This window comes from Nipponia nippon, unplaced genomic scaffold (assembly GCF_047370975.1).
Source record: "Nipponia nippon isolate SJK-2023a ecotype South Korea unplaced genomic scaffold, ASM4737097v1 scaffold_3, whole genome shotgun sequence".
NCBI lineage: Eukaryota > Metazoa > Chordata > Aves > Pelecaniformes > Threskiornithidae > Nipponia > Nipponia nippon.
In genome coordinates, this window is record NW_028262347.1 from 38,768,001 (window position 1) to 38,789,508 (window position 21,508).

Here is a 21,508-nt window from a genome sequence, read left to right on the forward strand (position 1 = left end):
AAAGCAAAGTCTTAAATATATCTAACACTGTTCTACTGTTTTATGTCTCCGCTGCTTCTGATGTTTAGTTCTAGACATCTTCACAATTTATCAGTTTCCAGTTTGACATCATACATTGAATGCTAGTAAGTAAATCATGTGTGTTATGGATGTGTTAAATATGTGTTAACGTGGTCATGTGCAACATGCCCAAAATTAAACCTAAGCTATTCAGAAAACTGTGCTTCCGACCTATTGAAAAAAGAGTTTGCAAGGATGCATTAAAAAAACTCCATCAACTTGACTTTTCAGACGACAAGCAAGAAAGTTTTTTTTCCTCCTGTAACTTTCTCAAATTTGGAAGCAATGTAGCCAAAAATTAGCAACATATTAGTGTCAATTATGCACAATACGACCAATCTGTAGAATGGCTACCTAGATGCAAAAGTTGGCATGGTGCAGAGGCTCTCAAGTGATGAGAGTAATGCCAGAACAGGAAGGAGGGAGGCTGTCTCGGGACTGCTGAGGCAAGGACTTTATGCCCTGCACAAAGGCCAACATGGCAATCTCTGTACCATGCCCCTTTGTGGAAGCAGGACTTGCACTTAGCAGAGCTACTGCTTTTTGCTGGGTCTCCGAGAGCTGAGAAAAGGCCCATCTCATGATGGGCGCACATGCCCAGGACCAATATACACCCTTGGAAAGCTCATCTTGCAGAAGGTGATTTCCCTATCAGCCATTTCCAAATATCTCAAGGCTGCGTAAGTGGTATCAGACAGCCTTTATATCTGAACAGTTTATTTCTGGGTGCTTTTATCATACAAGCAATGTTGGTATTAGTTCAATAATATTTCTTTAACTGAATTAAGTGTAATTTGAATTCCAAGTAGGAACCAGACAGTCTGGCTTCCAAGTGATGTATCAAGAAGAACACATGGATGGACTTGTCACAAGCTGATGCTGATCTGGTAAGCAAAATCCATTACAGTAGAGCTGCTATATATATATTTCATCTTGACGTATTCCTTTTCTAGCTTTATAGTTGGTGTTTTCTGATGTCCATATTGGATTAGGAAGTTCTGTTTTGCTGATGACTAACAAATATCACTGCTGTCACCTCTCTAAAGAGGGCACATTTGCTTCCATAAATCAGTCTAGACCTGTCTCCCTCAAATCCCATGTAACTACAGAGTTGTGTGCATTTTCCAGCTAATTGGCAGACATTAACATACTCCCAGATTCTAGGAAGGGTTTTGGTTGTAAAAATGTGACTCCTGTGTGGGGAAGGCTCCGGATTAGTAAGGCAGACACATTAGACAAAGGTACAAAATGGGGTATTAATTCAAGGAGATAAAAGACTGCTCACCAGCATTAAATTAGTAACTAATCGGATAAAACATTATCTGGTGTTCCAGAAACATTCCCCAAACTCCTCGATTTGCTTAGCCTGTGCTTATGCCAAGAAAGGTTTGGAGAGAAGCCAAACTCAACTTGACAGGTCAAGACAGAATGAACTTTAATAGAAATGTGGGTCATATTAGTACCACAGCAAGGGATGAGGTGCACATCTGATTACACTCAGGCTGTTTAGCAGAAGTGCCATGTATCCAGCCAAGTCTGGGCTGATTTTTTCAAGGGAGTTAGAAAAAACCCTGTTTTGAGATACTGGTTTAGTTTTGGCATGGTGTTTGAATGATCAGGACTTAGGAAAGCAGTCTGGGCCTCAATCCTTTCCACAGTTGGAACAATTTGCTCCAAATATCATCAATTTACCTAGGAAATGAGAACTATCGTTTTGGCACTTTTTCAGCAATACTTCTCCTTAGAACTTAAAAATATCAGGAGAAAATCTACCATGATTTATTTTGATAAACTGATTAGAACAGTTAAGAACAGAAAAGGGGCCAAATTCATCCCAGCTCTAACTCCAGTGAAATACAAATTATACTGCGGGGGTTAGCCCAGTACATTGAGTACTAAATAAAATGTTTTAAGTAACAGTAAATTAAAAGTAAAATGTAGGAAACAGGAGTTATAATTGAATGTACTAAGACTGCCTTGTTTAAAGTAAGTTGATGACAAATATATACAGTAAGGCTAAGAAATACTTAAAAATTAAAGAACAGAAAAAAATGGCCACTAGTAGTGACATCAGCTACTTCTTGATCTCAAGAAGCTCAGCAGGTTTCAAAGGAAATGTTCTGCTTTCCAGAAGAAACTGCCAGTGTTATCATTGAGCAGACAGATTAGAGAATAGCAATGAAAGTAATCAGCACAGAACTTCAGTCTATATGGGAAATCTGTCGGGCAGAGCTCAGTTTCAGTTCTCTGTGTGAGGGTACAAAACAACTGCCCGTGAGCTCCTGAGAAGCAAGAGAAAGAAACAGAGAAATAAAATTGAAAGAATGCGTGCAACCACAGCGAGCGAGAAAAAATTATTTGAGGTAACAATCTACCTGTCCAAATACCTGCCACGTAGTGGGAATACCTGCTTTACTATGAAATAAACATTTTAAAGAGAGTTAAATAAAAAACTGAAGCTGTGTAGAAGTTATTTTTCTTGTTATCTAGAATATTACAAGATGTCTGTATCCCTCACTACCTAAATAAATGTCTTACAAATTAAAATGAGATTATTTGAAAATCCTATATAAAACAATAGTCAAACAGAAGTAGAAAATTTAGTGTTGAGGAAAATCATGTCTTTGAATACAATGATTGTTTCTGAGGGCTGAAAGTTAGATGTTAATGCTGCAGGAATGAGGAAGAAGCAGAAGATTTACAAATCATAAGCGATGCCTAATGTTCCCCCTTCAGTGGTTTATAATAAATCTGTTGTCAGTTAAAAATTACTGCATATGGGCATCAAATTCATGAACATCTTCAGTGTGTTCTCTGCCTTGCATTGATCTGTATTTGAAGGAAAAACTCATTTAGTTGTGGATGAGCTATGGACCAGGCTATTCAGATGTCAGTAAAGCTAACAAAAACCTGTTAAAGTATTGATAAATGCTTCATAACACATCACACTGTCATGAAAGAATGAATCTGAGGCCAGCCAAGTGTAAGAAATCATGCTGCCTGGCAAGGTGTGTGGTCATAATGAGACACCGGCACATTACAAAGTACAAGGTTTAAAGTTGGTACAGATAAAGTTCTCGTAAGGCAAAGGAAGGTCAACCATGAAGGCAATAATTTCTACTTTAAATGTCAATTGCTTTCTTGATAGTACCTTGATTTCCAAAGCTGGTGTCAATACCAGAGCCATCCCACGACTCTACTGCGCTGTCAACACTTGGGACTGTAGTGGAATAGATGTCTGAAAGTTTGCCAGACTTCTGTGCAGCAGAGGTTTCATCTTCAGCATCACTCAGTTCACTTAAGTGACCCACAGGGACAGAAAATTTCTTGGGACTGGTGGCTGAATAGGATTATAAAAATAAAAAAAAAGACGGTGGTAGTCATTGCTTTACTGCAGTGCTAAGAACATGCTTTTTACTACTGACACGACTTTTTTCCAGGGATGGCCTAAATGCTTGTTAATCTGTAACAACACATGCATTAAAGACCCTTGGCCAGACTCACCATCTGTCTGCTTCTTGATTTTCAAGGTGACAGTTTCTCCTGCCATCTGTAATAAATGAATGGCTTCACTCAAAGGTTTTCCTTTCAGACTGCTACTGTTTATTGCTAGGATTCTGTCTCCTATGTGAATTGCCCCAGTCCTACAATAAGAGAGAGAAGTAAAACACTGAGGAGCATAAAAAGCAACAAAGGCAATTTCTTTGCATATCTGGAGCATGAAAGTCTCATCTCCTTTTCTTTCTTTCATTTCGCTTTTATAGCTGTGTTACAGAGCACTTCTTTTGTTAGAAACGCTTAAAGCAAGTCACCTTTGTTGTAGTGACAATAGCAGAGCTGAGGCATGGAGATGTGGATTTCTATGTTACTGCAGTAGTTGAGTTAATCACCTACGGATGATATTCTTTGCAGCGCACCTGTTTAAGGGCAATCTCAGACAGCTCAGTAAGTTCTGAAACGAGTCAAGTTTCTAGAAGTCTCACAACATAACAGATAATGGCAGTGTGAGTAAGTAACCAGCTATTTCACCAGTGTGGCTTTCAGGATGGATCGTATCAAGATAAGAAAATAAATTGTCTTTGTGTAAATGCACTGTTTGTTCTGGCTGTGCACAGTATCATGTTTTGTGTGCTGTAAGTTCTCCCTGAAACCACCACCAAAGGTACCGACTGCAACGACTCTACCCATCTTAGAAATAACAGGCGATAGAAAACCTTAGCATTTTCATTATTCACTACCCATCACTTACCATGAGGAGCATTTCTGCTCCTCGTATAATGCTTGCTATGGTGTATGTAAGTGCACATACAGATGCAGTGTGTGTATACGACAAGTGGCAGATAAGTATATGGTAAGTTCAGATAAACTTAGACACACGAAGTGCTTTCCTTACCTATTGTACTATACAAGGCTATTGCTTTTAAAAGGCTGCTAAAACCTTCCTGTGACTGAGCAGTTTGATTGACTAGTCTTTCCTAGGTGATTTACAATAAGGACCACAGTGCTCTGCTCTGTCTTGTACAGTATGTGCAAGAACATACTGTTAAGGTACTGCTCATGCTCCTGAACTTGGCAATGAACAAAAAACAACAGCAAAAAGATTATAAACTCAGATTTGGAGAATTATATATAAAAAAATAAATTGTTAAACCATGAAAATTAGTGTGTTCAGGTAAACAAAATAAATCTTCATTTTGACAAAAAGAACGCTTAAAAATAATTTGCTTTCCAATTTACCTTTCAGCTAATCCTCCTTTTGTAAGGCTGGAAATGATTATGGGATCAAAGGGCTCTTCAGTACCAGAGATTGTAATTCCGAGAGGCCCACCATAGCGCTTCAGCTCAACAGTATAAATAATTGCTCCAGAGCTCTCCTGTTCATCTGCAATAAATGCCAAGGGGATGCAATTGGTTTCTTATGAAAGAAGGAATGAAAAAAATAGCACATTCAGTCTAGTGACTGGTAACCAAACAACATTTGCAAAGGATTACATTTCAGATACACTGCTTAATCATATTCTACTGGATTATTTTGAAAAGAAAAAAATCTCTCTTGTGCAATTCCTTTTTTATTGCCAAAACATGATTACATTGCAGTTAATAGAAAAACTCCCTTTGTTCTATTTATTATTATGCTGTTTAAAATCTTTCTATCTTCTTTCCTATTAAAATATAACTTCAGGCTATTTTGTTACAGAATCACAGAATGGTTGAGGTTGGAAGGGACCTCTGGAGGTCACCTGGTCCAACCCCCCTGCCCAAGCAAGGCCACCAGGATCAGGTTGTCCAGGACTGTGTGCAAATGGCTTTTGAATATCTCCAAGGACGGAGGCTCCACAGCAGCTCAGGGCAACCTGTGTCAGTGCTCAGTCATCCTTACAGTAAAGAAGTGTTTCTTGATGTTCAGGAAGAACCTCCTGTGTTTCAGTTTGTGTCCATTGCTTCTTGTCCTGGCACTGGGCACCACTGACAGGAGCCTGGCTCCGTCTGCTCTACATCCCCCCTTCAGATATTTATATACATTGATAAGATCCCCCCTGAGCCTTCTCTTCTCCAGGCTGAATGGTCCCAGCTCTCCCAGCCTTTCCCCATAGGAGAGATGCTCTCGCCCCTTCATCATCTTTGTGGCCCTTCGCTGGACCTGCTCCACTATGTCCATGTCTCTCTGATATTGGGGAGCCCAGGACTGGACCCAGCACTCCAGGTGTGGCCTCACCAGTGCTGAGCAGAGGGGAAGGACCACCTCCCTTGACCTGCTGGCAGTGCCCTGCCTGATGCAGCTGTTGGCCGCTTTTGCTGCAAGGGCACACTATTAGAGAAAAGACAAGTTACTACTATTGTATAAATACTGGTACTTATCTGTTGCTTGAACTGAATGGAAGGTATTTAGAATAAAAGATAATTCAAAAGCTTTAAAACCAAACTTCCTTAAAAGAATTGTGGGAAAAGTCAAAAGTCATGGTAAGATGAGCAGCTGTCTTACTAAGAGAACCTGAAATATATCCCATGTTTTGATGGACAAGTTTTAAGCTTTTGTAACAGAATCAAAAATAGCTTCTGAATTCTGAATTATCAACTAAGTTGAATAATAACTCCATTAGATTTGATTTCATTATATTGCATGAAGTCATTTGCATTATTTTGAAATTTTAGTGTCACCAAACAATCCTCAGAAATGGAGAAGAATTCATCACTGGGTAAGCTTAAATACAATGTATTTTCCTCAAACAATACCCAACAGGTGTTGCAGCAACAAGAAAGGCTCCTGTATACTCCTTATACAGTGCATGTTTTTTACATATTATCAGAAAGATACCACAGCAGGAGAGCAATCAACTGTAGTATCTTTGAGTTGTGAAGGGATATTTTAAAATTTAAAATGCCAGATTTCTCCTCAGATCAAAATAATAAATGCTCCCTTGCCCATCTTATGATATTGGTATTCAGCCAGGATGTCTGGCCTGGCGGGCAACTTTTCCTAGATCTGTGGGTAATGACATTTTGAACGGCTCACCGAGTGTGGAAAATGTCTAGGATGCACATTCCGTAAATGTTACTAGAACTAACCTGAGACAAGTTAGAAAATTCAAATGTTCCCACTTCTGTTCCTGTAGATAGAAAAACTTTAAAAGGAAAAAAGATCCCTTCATCCCTAGCAAAGGTTCAAAGAGTTGCTTTCTTCTAATGCTGAACATGGTACTTAAGCAGAGCTGGAGGAACACCAATATCTTTGGAGCTACTTTGTTCCTTCCCAATTTGCAGAAAATTTAGCCCTTTGGCCTCCCCCCACCCCAACTCCCCCCTATTTCCCCCTTGCTGTCCACATAAAAAAGTAGTACAAGTATAGAATCAAAGGAGAGAAGAATTAGTGGTGTTTATTCAGCAAAGAATACTGGGATTTTCATGCCTAGCGTTGGCCTTGTATTCCTACTTGGGGCGTTATCATCAGTGTTTTGGCTCAGTTCACATCAACTGTGCTTTATATCTGACATGCTCTTTCCAGAAGCACCCAACTCCCAAGACCCCACTGGAAGCCTCTGGCCGGCATACAGTGGGCTAGCACGTAAGCTGCCGCTGCACAGCAGAAGAGTGGCAGCTCTTGCTTGCTTGCTAGAGCATTTATGGAACGACGACAAATCCTCTGGGATCTAATGCTGATAACATTTACACAGGTGTGGCACTGACACAGTACAAGACTTCAACTGAAGGATGAAACGTAATCCACCAAGCTAATTCAAAATGTAATAGCCAGTATTTCCTAAGGGTCGACACAATACTGATGTCTCTCTGCTATCAACGGTAAGTGAATAAGTTATTAATCATACAGCAGCCCTGCCACATGAGAGTTGGAAGTTTATAGATCTTAGTGAATGACTGGAGACTGGTCCATTATGTCTGTGTTCTGGTTAGCCCTAGTTAAGAAAATTAATGGCAGAACGCAACAAATGTCAAACTGCTGCACTCTTCAGTGCTCTTTCCAGGCAGCAGCAATGTGAGCCATCCAAGAACATGGCATGCACGTGCCTGAATTCACAATGAAGGCCAGTTTTGCCATGAATGTAAAGAACTCTGATATCCAAAAAAGGGTGGTAACCATTAGGTTAATCAGGAGATAAATTGTCCTCAGTTTGGGAAGCTGGCAGGAAAAAAAGAAAAGAGAAAAACTGCTGAAAACATACTTCCATCTGGGGAAGAAATACAATCAAACTACCATGTTTTCGGGTCTCATGTTTTTGAGATTCTCCTTCTTTCTTTTCTTGTGATGCAATTGTGGATAGTTCTTGGAAACCACATTTAATGAAAGCAGACCCTCTGTGCTGCAGCACCTCTGCTCTGCCCACTAGTCCCTTGCTCTTCAGAGTAACGTCTGATCCATACAGACGAAAGGGCAAAGAGCAGCACGGTCTGGGGGAACACGACCCGTACTACCCTGCTGCTGGCCTCACCTGCACGGTTGGCTCTGAGGAACACAGCTCGGAGACGCATAGAGCTCTCTGGAGAAGGGAGGAGTTGGAGAGACAGCAGAGGAAGGAAAAACAGAAGGCAGAAAGAAGAGCTAGAAGCTAGAAATACTTAAAATATAAAGAGAGTTTGAAAGACAGTGAGGGAATGAGAACCCAGGGAGAAAGAACCCCTGCTCTCTCCCTCCTCAAAAAAGCATACCACAAGATATTAAAAAAAACTGAAATCTTAATCTCACTCTGTGATTTAGAAATTGTTTTGGAGTGCTCCATGCCTACTCATCTATTAGCATCAGGCTTTTCTTTTCTTGTGGATTTTTTTTCTGTTGAGTTTGAGGAGCACATTTCTTCCCTTTGTGAGAAAAGAGACTTTCGTAAATAAACTAATGGCAAATAAACAAAAATTTATTTAAATTGAGGTACACTTTTTGGTACACCTTTGCTACTGTTTTGCCGCTGTTTTTTTAAATATTTTTTCTTCAGCATTTCAGGACACACTCATTCATTTTAGATTTCAAAGTACCTGAAATCTGCTATAAATACTTTCAATTACACTTTGACAGTTAGTCAACTGTTACAAGAACCACTTGTATAGGGAATTCTGTTCAGTAGGTCTCCGAGCAGCTGTCCATTTACATTTGAATCTGTTCAGTTACACCAATCGTGTCTGGATAAGACACGGTAGTTGTGTGAGAATCTTGATATAGATATATGATGTAACTGTAAAATAAGCAATGTGAATGTGTAAAAGAAAACCATGGAATAAGAATCCCACTCAAACTAAAATCTGTACCAGCTACCATGGCGTGCAATACCTAAGAGACCAAAGACAGGCGGAGACTGAAATCCACATTTCAGTGACAGCAACAGAAACTGTGTACCAACTTCAATGGAAATAGAAGCTGCCCTAGAAAAAGATTAAGTCCACAAGGTGAGGAGGAGTGTGGTGAGGGCAGCACACAGAGGACAAACCCACAAGCGTTTAAAAGCGTGGGAGAAGTTATTACTTCTTCTACATGGCTCTAACTCATGCTCCTCTTCTATGGTCTGTTGGTAATTTCTCTGCAGGGTTATTAATGAGAGGGAGTCTTCCAAATGAGAGGAAGAAGGTGAAGGAGGGATCCTAGGTGCCATGAACACTTAAAAGACAGACCCCCTCTTGCACAGAAGAAAACACAAACTTCCTTCTACAGGCATTTTTCCTGTCAATCTTCTGCCAAGTGTAGTCACGGTTTGCTCTTCATAACATACCTGGTTTGCTCAGTTTTGCAAAGCAACTGTCTGTCAGGTGTCCCTTTGGATGTACAGCCCATGGACAGTTTGGCCAGCCTCTGTCTAAGATGGACCAACTATGTGTAGCAAATCCTACCTCACCACCTGTGGGGACCTAACCACAACATCCTGCTGAGCAGTGGCCTTCACTTTGCTGGATCAAAATTTACTTCTGAAAGCCAATTTGCGCAAAGTGCTAAATGCACCTGCCTTTGCTTTGTACTGATAATACTGAGAAGACACTTTCTCTTTGCTTTCAAAAGCAATTAAAGGAAAGGAGCATTCTAGTGCAATTCTAAACACCATTTCAACAGTTGCACTTGATTTTAAATAATAAAGTGCGGCAGGCCGTGCCTTTTTGCTGTGAGATTGTATAAAGCTTAAGACAAGTGAATCTACAGTTCATGCTTTTGTGTAATGCCTAATATAAATCCCAGCAGTTATAATTGTCTAACTTCCTTTGCCACTAGAATACACAACAGAACTTGCTTTATTATCTCCAGGTCAGAATTCTGCTCTTATGGAATCCATAATAGGGAAGATCCAGGAATATTAACAGATGCAGGTGTGCAAAATTATAACAGCTCCATTACTTCCACTGGGCTGATCAGATGTGGCTCCTCCATCAGCCATCCAGCACAGCGTGTAAAGTACTACTCACCTTTAAGCATGTGAACAGTCATACTGAAGTCAAGTTTGTAAGTTTACGGATAAAGCATGCACTTCACCACTCTGCTGGAGAACTGAGGCCTACGGATCCATGCTTTGCTAACCATGATTCCAATCTTAGAAGCAGAGAAAATCTCAATACGTTGATAAGAGAAAGATCAACCCTTATATGGCTGCACCTGAGGGGAAATTGCCTTTCCAGAAAATTGAAGACCTCATTTTGCAGTGCAGCTCCTGCAGGCAATATAGCCACTGAAAATTCAAAACTTTACATACCATTAAAATTTTTTTAGTGTGACACTTTCTGATTAGCATTAGCATATATCAGCCACGTTTAGAAAAAAAACATATCACTAAAATTTAAATGCAAAAGAATAACCCTAGGTTCTAAAAATCCTGAAAATACACAAGTCTGCAATAGGCTCATTGCTAATACCGGAATTATCTTCATCTTTGCGGATCTTTAACTTTACAAGGTCCTCACAGTGCTGAAGGATCTGAACAGCATCTTCCATTGAGCAATTGTCAAGTCGAATGTTATCTATTGCAAGCAACTTATCACCCAGTTCGAGCGTCCCGGTTCTGTGAACAAGCAAACAAGCTTACATGAAAGTCTAGTAACATTAAAGCAAGGTATCTTAGAAGGTACGAACATTGTTACAGAAACAAGATAGATTTTTTAGAACAATTATTTCTTAATACGCTGGACATTTCATTTGTCACTGCTGTTTACAAAATAAAAGCACAAGTCTCTTACAAGCTCCCTCTGTTTAACTGGAGTCTGGCTGGCTACACAATGGAAACAGATTTTTACTGGGTGCTTGAATGTCTTACCTGTGAGCAACACTTCCTTTCTTGATATCAGAAATAACCAGAGGGTCCCCTGGTTTTCTGCTGGATGGAGCTGTAATAAAGAATACATACAAGTGTCTGTTTTTTATTTCTAGAGATGCAGATGGGCTAATTCTGTCCACAAATCAATATTTCAGACACGTTATTTACCTGTATTATATTTCTCTCCTTTTCCTAAATTATATGTGCATGAATACAAACAAACAGCAGCAGCATATTAGTAAGACTGCGTACTCTACTTCTCAAAAACTAGAAAATGCAAGAATTAAGGTGACTGATGCAAAGTGAATTTAACCTGGTATGTCTGAATTCTGGGTTAGGCCAGGACTGAACCACGCGAAGACATCACAGTACAGCTCCAGTGATCTATCATAAAATGCTGTGTAGCTACAACACATAAGGAAGACTTTCTGTTAGTAGAAGCACAACTGTTCAGCACAACTACTAATGCTGAATCTTTTGCCAGAATATTTGTCAGTCGTAAGCCATGTTTTATTATATCCCTGACCAACAGAGCTGCTCTGGCAAAATATCTAGAGTGGGCTAGCCCACGTTCTTTACACCCACTCCTGTCTCATTCAGTGCTTAAGGCAGAGGTATGAAGATAATGCTTTCTGGGTGAGAACGAGGAATCTGCTTCACAATAAATGAGATGCAGTGGACAGTGGCCATGCATACCATTGGGCTGATACACAGGTATCACATCTGCCCAGACGTAGCTTACATCACATGGATGCTTGCTTCACTGTGACTCGCTGCTTCCTCTGAAGTAAACATGTGCCTCTTTTGATGAGTAAACTCGCTCCTCTATACTGCTGCTGGGCCTTAAGCATCGTGGACTTTTCCCCGCTTTGTACTGAGGATACCTACTAGAAGCCCTGCAATTCCAGCAACGGTCAAATTAGTAAAACCCCCACCAGTCCTCTCCTTGCACACCTAACTCATCTCTTCTTGGAGGTATCTGACACAATTTTCAATTTTCTATCTGCCCATCATGGTTAAAAGGATGCTCTGCTCTACAATGCCAGTCACTGCAATTCTTTACGGACTTGTGCAAAAGTATTTGACAAGTTTCCCTTGGCCAGGAAATTTGCTTAGCAATTTTGCTTCACTTTTGGTTGCATAGGAAGCAGTTAGCTACCCCAGAGGATGATGATGATGATTACTGACTGCTTCCAGAGGACTGTTTCTTGGAGCAGCTTCACTGAATGCATTGTTTTGGAGCGTTTGCCCATTTGCTGACAGAAGACTGCACTGAAGATCTGATATGGTAAGCAGTGGGCTCAGAACTTGAGGGTGACAGAAGATACATTTTTAGACAACGGTGTGGCACCTGCTCCCTGCCATCGGGAAGCATACCACCCACAGCTGCTCTGGCCAGGAGGCAGTCCATGTGGTGAACGCAGACTGACTTTTGGAATTGTTGTTAACAAAGAGTGTGCTAATGTTAAAACATTGCCACGTGGTATAAGGCGCTCAGTTCTTCTGAAAGCGCTAATGGTGTTTGCACATGTAGGGCTCTTCAATTGCCCCAAGCCATTTCTGCTCTGTGTACTGAGGCCACTGCATTCATTCACAGAAGGTACTTTTCCATTCGGCTCCAATGCCTAAGTGACAATCACCCAAAAAAGCTACACATATTGGACGATCACCTACAAAATCCTGATGTCAGTTGCTTTAGCAGCTCATGATTCTTCTCTTGGATGGAAAATGACAGATCTTCACCTACAGCAACTACAAGGTGTATTAATAATGACATTTCCAACACAATATTCTAACAGATCTTGTTAACCTTGGCTGCCCTGGCTGAGAAAGCCTTTGAATGTTCAAAGGAACTGTTTAAGTACTGCTAAATAGCCATATTTCAAATGCAGCATCTTGAAGACAGACGTACAAGGACTTTCAAGAATTTTTAGAAACTTGTCTAAAACAGCAGGCTTTCAGGAAACGCCTATGTTGCAATTTAGAGAACAGCAATTAACTTTTTGCAAGATGTGTAATTTTCATAGCTTGTTTTTCATACTTTCACACCATGGGTCAACTGTATCTTCTATGACAGTTCCATGATTTACTTGAATTCTTTGGGTTTGTTTCACCAATCAGCATCTTGTTAAAATTACAAAGTATCACTTTGGTGAACCTTTTTTTTTAATTCTACATTTTTACCCTCTGGGTTGCCTTATAAATCTCTGAGGTTATATGCCACCCACTGTACAATGTCTGCAGTTTGAGATTTGAGTCTTGAGGTATTTTTTATGAAACTGCATTATAAAAATTACCAGTATTAAAGAAAATAGTCCATTATTGTTCCAAAAAGAAGAGAGAAGGAACCAAAACAGGGGAAAGGCCACAGCTCAAAGTGTGAAGCCACAGAGTACCTGTGGATGCAAAGGGTACGATATTGCACACAAAGTTATTACAGTTTCAAACAGATTAAGTGTGAAACAGTGGTATTTTGTCAGTTATCCTGGGCTATTAATTGTGTCTGGTGGATGAAAGCCTTTATGTAGGCAGCAAACACAGCTCAGCGTGAAATGAATCCCCCCATGCTGACAAGCCCTTAATAAGCAGCTACACCACACTTTGTTTTATTCTTGTTCAATGCTCATAACATACTTACTACAAACTATTCAAGTTGTGTTGCAGAGATAAAATCATTAATTTCCTCCTGAACTTTTGTACTGCACATCACCACAGCCTAAGATTGCCTCCCAAACACTAGCGAACAGATGCTGTTCCTAGCAAAAAGATTGGGTACTATTATCCGGATTTTACAGATGAGGAAACAGGAACATTTAGGTCAAAGTATGACAATTTTCAGTGAGCAATTTGAGATATCCGTGCCTTTATTTCTCACAATAGTTTGTAGTATATAACAGCTTCTATGTCCAAAGCACAACTGCTGGTATTTTCAGCAACAGCTGCAGATGCTCACCGTTTCTGCAAGTGTGACCCCAGGATCTCAACGGTTTCCACAGAAAATCAAGCAGCCACCTGCGGAAAATGCCCCCCTCTCTGCCCCCAGTGAAATGAGTCATCTCAGCACAACTCTATTGCAGAGAAAAGCAAAAAAATCCTAATTTCTCCAGGATAGCATTAAACCATCTTGACCATGAGATCACCACCTTTTTCTTGCTGCAATCCTCCACCTCATTCATTATGCAGCCTCCATCCCCTTTGATACACACCACTGTTTCATCTCTCCCCAGAGAGCAGAGAAGCAAGAGTCCCAGTGAGAAAGTAATATTTGACCACTTAATTAAAAAAGATACCCTCATGAATAAACGCAAGTTTGAAGTCACACTGTACAGCTTTAAGTCTCCATTTTTATGTTTCATTTCAGAATTATTTTTGTTTTTAAGAAGCAATTAAAACCAAAGCACCTTACCACTCACCCATGTCCTGCCTTCTTGTTCAAGTCCCAGCTTCCCCTACCCTGATCACACCTCAGCCTCTCCCCTCGTCTGCTGTCTCCCTGTTATGGCTCTCCACTCATTTTCTCTCCTTGTCCCATTCTGCTTGTCCACTGAAGATCTCATCTTTTCTCCGCCCTGGTCCAGCTGTTAGTCTACCTACTGTTGAGCTTTTGTAAAGACCTTACACAATCTGTATGATGAACTACAAGTGGACTGAAGAGTGCATAAAGTTGTACAGATACTAAATTTAGTGTTGCAGCTGGAAGGCTGATCTTTAGCAAGTTGTTTGTTCTCTCTCTTTAAATTACTCTGTGATCCTAGGTCTCTGTCCCAGGCCTCTCGCCCTTCTTCTACTAGTAAAGACACAATTCCCCTGCCTATCCCCCACCACTTGAAAGCAAGTTCAGTGAAGTGCTGTCAGTTTTGTAGATCAGCTGTTCCATTAGGTTAAAAAAAAAAACCTCTAACAACCCTCCTTTCTTATTTCACTGCTAACCCAAAGGAAAAAAAAAAAAAACAATGTGACTTAAACAGACTTTGGAGTGGACATCTCACCTACCACCCAGCCCAAACTCACTCACTCGTCCTAGCCTGGCTTCAAGTTTTGGAGTTTGATCAAACTCTGAACAAACTGAACAAGCAGAGGAAAATGCTCATGGGATGGAAAAAATATGTTTTATACAAAGTCAGTCTACTTATCCACAATGCTGGTTAACAGCTGCTACACTTTTTTAAAATAGCATGATTATTAAATAGATGAAAGAGTTTTTTAAAATTAGACTGATGTAGCTCTTTTTTTCCTTAAGTATTGGTTCATGTGGAGCAGCTGAGAAACCTGCTGATTCTTCAGACCCTGTCTTGAAAATAATTACTTGTAACATTGCAAAATGAAGTTGAGTTTGCTAGGTTAAATCCCAAAATACAGAGAAACATGCTTTAGAGAGTAAATTCTCATAGTCGATGCTAAATATCTGTAGATATTTACAAAGCTTGTTTCTGATGAAATACGAAAGCAATAAAGCAGAGTATAGCATAGCTGCTAGTCAAAATGACTTAGGAAAACTGATGATAGTTTGGGTGAGATTCTGATATTCCTACCAGCTTTGCAGCTTCTTATTCCTTGAGTAATCCCATTAGCTTCAGAGAGATTATTTATGAAGCAAGGTGCTCCAGTTCATTATCAGTAAGTATATCAGAATCTTACTTAAGAAAGAAAGAAAAGGAAAAAAAAAGAGCTGTTAACTAGTACCAGACTGTACTGTACTAGTAAGACATTTTCTTGGACATCATTCAATGTATTTAAAAAATATTAGTCTATGATAAAGTAGCCAGTGGCACAAAAATTTATCTTTAAAAAAAAAAAAAAATCTATATTCCATTACATGGTCTAAAATCAATGTCACTGGCAAATAAATTGAAACAGACTTGAACACTACTAGATCTACTTGAAAGCCATCCTTCTTCTAGGGAATGATTCTGTTATAAAAGTATAAGCACACACACATGGACATTGCTGTGCCATGCTTTATTTGGATGATGTAATTTTAAGAACAAAGACATTCTAATCGCTCCAACCAGGTAACTGGGTGTGAAAACGATGGTACCTGAAGCATGAAATACATAGCCACTTATATTTGCAAACTATGAAATATGGTCTTTATTGAGTGTAAGTAGCTCTTAATGGGAAGATTAGACAGATATTGCAGAGATAAGGGACGTATGATAGAAGCCCAGTATGTGTGTGAAGGCAGCAATGGGTAAGGCCAGTGTACTGCGAGGTAACCGACATGCACTGTCCAAAACTCGGTGCCCTGGATTATCATCAACAATGATGCTCATGAAACTTTCTTCTGTCTTACTTTCTAGGGGTTTCTGCTATCTAAGGGGACTTTGAGTTTGGTTGTTTTTTTTTTTTCTTGCATTAATAAATCTGAAACTAAGAGAACCTTAGTCTCTTCCCCTATTACATGTCATGTTTTTCAAAGACCATGAATTAGCTTAACTGTCTTTAGTGTTGTATGTCACCTCAGATATGCCTTCAAGTACCCGGCTGTAACTCCATGCAGGCACACTTGGTGTTTATACCAAGGAAAACACCACAAAGAAAGAGAAATAAATTCCTCTTCCAGGACGTCTGCCTCCTAACAGCTGACTTAGAAGAACTTCTGGACTTAAAAATAGGCATATGTTCGGGTGCCAACCTGAGGTGAGGCTTACATTTCCCTTCTGACAAAAAATGTCTGTCTTGTCTGTCAGGTCAGGTCATTTCCTGACTTCCTCATCCAAATCCCAAACTAAACTGGAGATATGGAAAGCAAGTTTCTCTGTTATGTTTTTATAGAGACGGCACTTTCTCACTCACCATTAACTCCACTACCTTGAGAAGAGAGAGGATGAAACAGGTCTCTAGCACTTAAACGGATCAAGCCTAAAAGTGAATAAATCTGATCTCCTCTATTACCCCTGTTTAAGCCTGGTTCTACCAACTCTGCTGAGTTTCCTTTAGTATTTGTTTTTTAAAAGAAATCATATAGCTTTCTGACAATATCAGTAATAAATGGCATGCTAATGTGCTAAAGTGCCCTGACAAAAATTTGACAAAATGAACATAAACTGCTTATATTCTTCAAATCACACTGCCTCATTTAGGAGTTAATTAGGCAGAACAGAACAAAGCACTGAAAAGCAAGCATGAAATGCAGCAATTCAAGACTTCTACCAAGCAAATTTACAAACTTTCAATTATTAGTATAAATCCTTTAAAATCAAATAAATAATTAATCCTGGACACATTTCATATGCATTAAATACTATTAATAAGTGGGATTATTATATATAACAGATCACTTAATTTAAATATTAAAGATACTGCAGTATACTCAGAAGAGTAGAGCTAATACCAACCAGGTGTCGTTCTGATTATATAAAGCACTAATTTTATAAAGCACTAACTTTTGGAATTAAGTTCCAAGTCAGGAAGGTATGCAAAGTTTGGAAAAGGAGTGCTAAATACTAAATCCCATGAACATTAGCTTTCCATGCAAAGTTAATTCCTACAGACAGAAAAAAAGTACAAGATGTCTGAATTCCAAAAAGCAGCACAAATCAAATTACTAGGAAGATTGTATTTTTACAATAATCCTACAAACCATTACCGATCCTAAGAATAACATTTAAACAGAACAGCCTCTGTCCAGGTTTTCTCGTTACTCAATATTTTCATTTGCACAAATACATGTAGACCTATGATTTTGCTTCAAGCATCACATCACATCTTCCAGAGTCTAACAATTACTCAATCAAGTGTGCAATGCAAGCAAACAGGCCTGCAGTGTCTCTCATTTGTTCCTCAGATGTAATTCTTAGCACCGAGTTCCCTGCCGTACTTTTGATTAACCTTCTTCCACTGTGCTGGTAAAAGCTTTGAGAATAGAAGTCAAAGCACAATCTTCCCGCAAGACACATCAATAATTCCAAAGAAAGACTAATAGTCTAAGAAAGGCCACAATCATAAAGGAATGTTAATTCTGGTGAGACCAGATTCTGCACTGTCATTAAGTACATTAAACACAAGCCCATTAACTTTGATATGGATTGTTCTTCCTTCCATCAAGGACTGAACTCAGTATGCTGGAGTTTATCTGGTCAAAATTCAGTCCTAACATAGCATTTACTATCTGCTCCCAACATAAATAAGTATAGAAACACTTTGATTTCAAATAACAGTAATAAATACTTTTTAAGAAATAGACTAATGCACACCCTTGTTATCTTCTTTAGCAATCTCTGAAATCCCTAGTGAAAGGTGATTTTGCTACATGACCTGGACATTTAGGACTGCCCACTAGTGTTACAGATTGAGGATGTATCTTCAGACACTGGGTTCTGAAGCAGGAAATAACCCCAAGGTATGTGGATCCTCATGCCTGTAAGAACCCTTGAGTTCAGTGGGGTTCTGTTCAAGAAGCCTGTGAGAGACCATGACAGACTTTGCTTTAAACTTCCCAGCTATGGAAATATTTTTGCATGGGCCTAATTCTACTGACTTCTTTTTTTCTTTCTTTTTTTTTAAAAATAATTTTAATGGGAGTTAAATATGTGCTACACATGAAGGAATAGGTCACGCTTTAGGCCTGTCAAACTTCTGGCTTCTTTAACCACTAGAAGAGGAGTATACATCTGTTACAGAATGGTATTTCATCAGAGACAGAGCACTGCTAATCAGCCCTTCCTAGAAAAAGGAAAAAGAAGTTTATACCAAAACAAACATGAGTCTATAGCTACAGGACCCACTATCTGCAGATTATTCCATAAACGTAGTCTTAAAAATAAGTACTTTCACTTACAACTTATGGTGATGCCAAGTTCCACATTATGCTTCTTTGGTAGTTTTACATGAAATGTTCCACTGCTTGGTATAACTGATTCTATAAAACAATATTTAAAATGTTAGATAATTTAAAAGGCACAACAATTCCAAGTTCATGGAACTATATGTGTAAATTGATGAAATCACATCAGCATCACAAGCCATGGATGAAACACGGGTGCTGAAGTGAAGGAAGCAGGACATATGAAGTATGATTTATAACTCAACTGGTAATTTTACGGTAGCTCAATTTTTTTTAAGGTTTAACTGAATTTATGGAGATTGCACGGGCCAGCATCCAGCTGAGACTGCAGGTTTTCAGCTCGTATGCAAGTTCTGTGAGCACATGTGAAAATTTTAGTGCTGGCAGATAACTTTTAATTAAAAGGACAGGAGATCAAGTCTTAAGGATTTCAGGCCTTTGTTGCTGTAGGTCTAACCCATTTTTAACTGTCCACTAAGGTAACTGCCATGGATTTTACATCTCCTGGGAAGAAAAGGAATAAAAGCATCACTAATGGAGAAGCACCTGGAGCTGACTGAGGCAAAAAACACTTGAACACACAGCATTGTATTTGAATCCTGACTTTTGGCATCACTGCTAGCAAAAGTTTGCGCCTTGGCCTGAAATGAAGCGACTGAAATTACAGCTATGGAAACATATAAACATACACGTGGCAGAGGAGTCTAACCATGAGTATGAGTCTGCTGTCATGAAGCAAGGGGGAGGAGCACAAACAAGTCCAGGGACTGAAATACATGTGACTTCAGGTGTATTTAAATGACTTTCTCATTATTCAGTTTTCTTATATTTTAATATTTCATTTCCTATGTATATGAGTGTACATATTGTATTTGGCTTTTTTTTTTTTTTAACATTATACTAGATGCGTGCATACTAGAAGATTATACAGAATTACTCTAGGAACCTTTAGCCTGCTTTTGACATCATGATTTATAATACCATTAACAATAATTATGCTGTGCAAAATACAGCACATCCAACATTATAATGACTTCAAAGGAGCTCCTGTCAGATGAACACAGAAGTCTTAAAAATTTTTTACTATTTACATAGTGGGGTAGTGCACATACATAATGTGTACTTGTTTGCTTTACACATTTTGTGATTTTATAGGTATATTCTGTATGCTTCAACACATTACAGAAGCAAGGAAAGCCATTAGTAATAATAAAGACTCACCAGCAACATTAACAATGATTTTTCTGGCTTTTATTAATTCAGTTTCTATTATTTTATTTAGATTGTTGGTTTGAGACGCTGTAAGTGAAACTCTTTGGAGTTTTCTGCTTATCCACCCTTTTGTAATACTTTTCTGTCTAGTAGAACATTTCATTAGCTGGCCTGTAGAGGATTTGGCTTGGCTCAGCAGAATATTTCTATCTCAGAGCAGAAAAATGTCCGGAAATAACTCAGAGGAGGGATCGCCATCAGATCTTACTACAAGACTTGTCATTTCTATTTGTGTTCTGAAGCATGCTGCAGGGCTATGTGAAATGAGAAAGCTGTATAAAAAGACACAAGTTTCAAATAGGTCACCTGAAAACTCAATGGTGTATGTGAGAAGAAAGTCTCCACTTTAGACGCCTAACAGTCGTGATGTGCTTGGGATTTACTCCTTCACTTTTCTTGCAAGACAGAATAACAGTACATTCATACCTGCAACATCAAATTCTATTTCCAAAGTGACTTTGTTGGTGATAGAGGAGTCTCTGAGCAGTTGATTAGCCTCATCAAATGTGCTGTCTTCTGTCGGGATACCATTTATTGCCACTATTCTGTCTCCTATTTGCAGCACCCCACACCTTGGTACACAATGATACAAAAAAATCATCAGATGTGCATGTTACCAGAACCAGCAGTATCAAACACATTCAACCTAACCTTGAAGAAGTGTGGCGTAGCAGCTCAACACTCTACCCAGGCACAGAGGGGGACAGAAGCTGCTGCACCAAGACACTATCAAGCACTCCCAGCATGGGCCGTGCTCTCTAGGTGCTGGGACCCAAGACGAGAGGCACAGCCTTCATGCCTCCACCCCCCCCCCCGCCATGGACATCACTCATGCCTCTGACCCTGGGCCACAGGTGTTGTAGCTCTGCAATGGCAGCTAGTACTTGCCTGTGCAACTACTGTTGTTCTCATGCCATCATTAAAGACATACATAAGCGTAAAAATGCAATTGAAATGCTGCAACGAAATCATTAGTAAGTCAAAACTCTGGTATTCCCTAAGATCTGGTTCTGTACCAAAACTGAACAGAGCTGGATATGGCCTCCCCCCATGGCACACTGAATTATTACTCTTTTGACTTCAGCGATGCTTCTGATTTTTATTTTCCTTTTGCATGTATACAGCTTCCAGTTTCCTGCAGGAGGACTCTGGATGATAAAAACACTGGTGCTTGTCATTCTTCTTATCGCTGATCAAGCATATGAAATATCATTGTCAGAACAGACAGTTTATTACCCGCCAAACTTCCATTGAACAAGGCCCTGTAATTTATCACAAATTGAAAGCAACGAGCCCAAAGTACCCCGAGGAATGCTCACCAAAACGTACTTAGCAGTCAACTGAAGGAACCTCACCTTTCTGCCGGACTGTCAGACTCAATATAGGAAATGAGAGGTGGAGAAGACAAGGTCTCGGTAGCAAACACGCTACCCTGGAGTTGTATCCCAAACCCTACTATGGGGTCAGCTGTCAGCACTACTTCTGTGGTTTCTGTGTGGACGACCTGCCCAGCCAAACCAACAGTGCTAGAGGCTAAAGACACTAGAAAACAGAGCAGACCAGGAGGAAAGACATTCATACACAGCAGAAATTTCATTGCTCTTCGAGAAAATTGATCTATACAATAAACCTAGTCAACAAAACATCTCTTTTA

The 21,508-nt window shown here is 39.5% G+C and overlaps 1 protein-coding gene across 12 annotated transcripts in view; it reads right to left on the reverse strand.

The window, feature by feature from the left end:
* The window catches only part of GRIP1 (glutamate receptor interacting protein 1), a 331,519-nt gene that overhangs the window by 16,713 nt on the left and 293,298 nt on the right, over positions 1-21,508 (reverse strand). For 8 of the 12 annotated variants that reach the window (XM_087764278.1, XM_087764281.1, XM_087764276.1 and 5 more), the window contains 8 exons: positions 21,210-21,396; positions 20,281-20,426; positions 18,577-18,657; positions 10,797-10,866; positions 10,399-10,544; positions 4,798-4,975; positions 3,565-3,704; positions 3,212-3,400 (listed from right to left, as the gene is read on the reverse strand). In XM_087764278.1, the coding sequence (XP_087620404.1) occupies positions 3,212-3,400; positions 3,565-3,704; positions 4,798-4,975; positions 10,399-10,544; positions 10,797-10,866; positions 18,577-18,657; positions 20,281-20,426; positions 21,210-21,396 (1,137 nt within the window). The remainder of the gene's footprint in view (positions 1-3,211; positions 3,401-3,564; positions 3,705-4,797; positions 4,976-10,398; positions 10,545-10,796; positions 10,867-18,576; positions 18,658-20,280; positions 20,427-21,209; positions 21,397-21,508) is intronic. The other 4 variants (XM_087764280.1, XM_087764277.1, XM_009463213.2 and 1 more) reach the window with 2 other exon arrangements.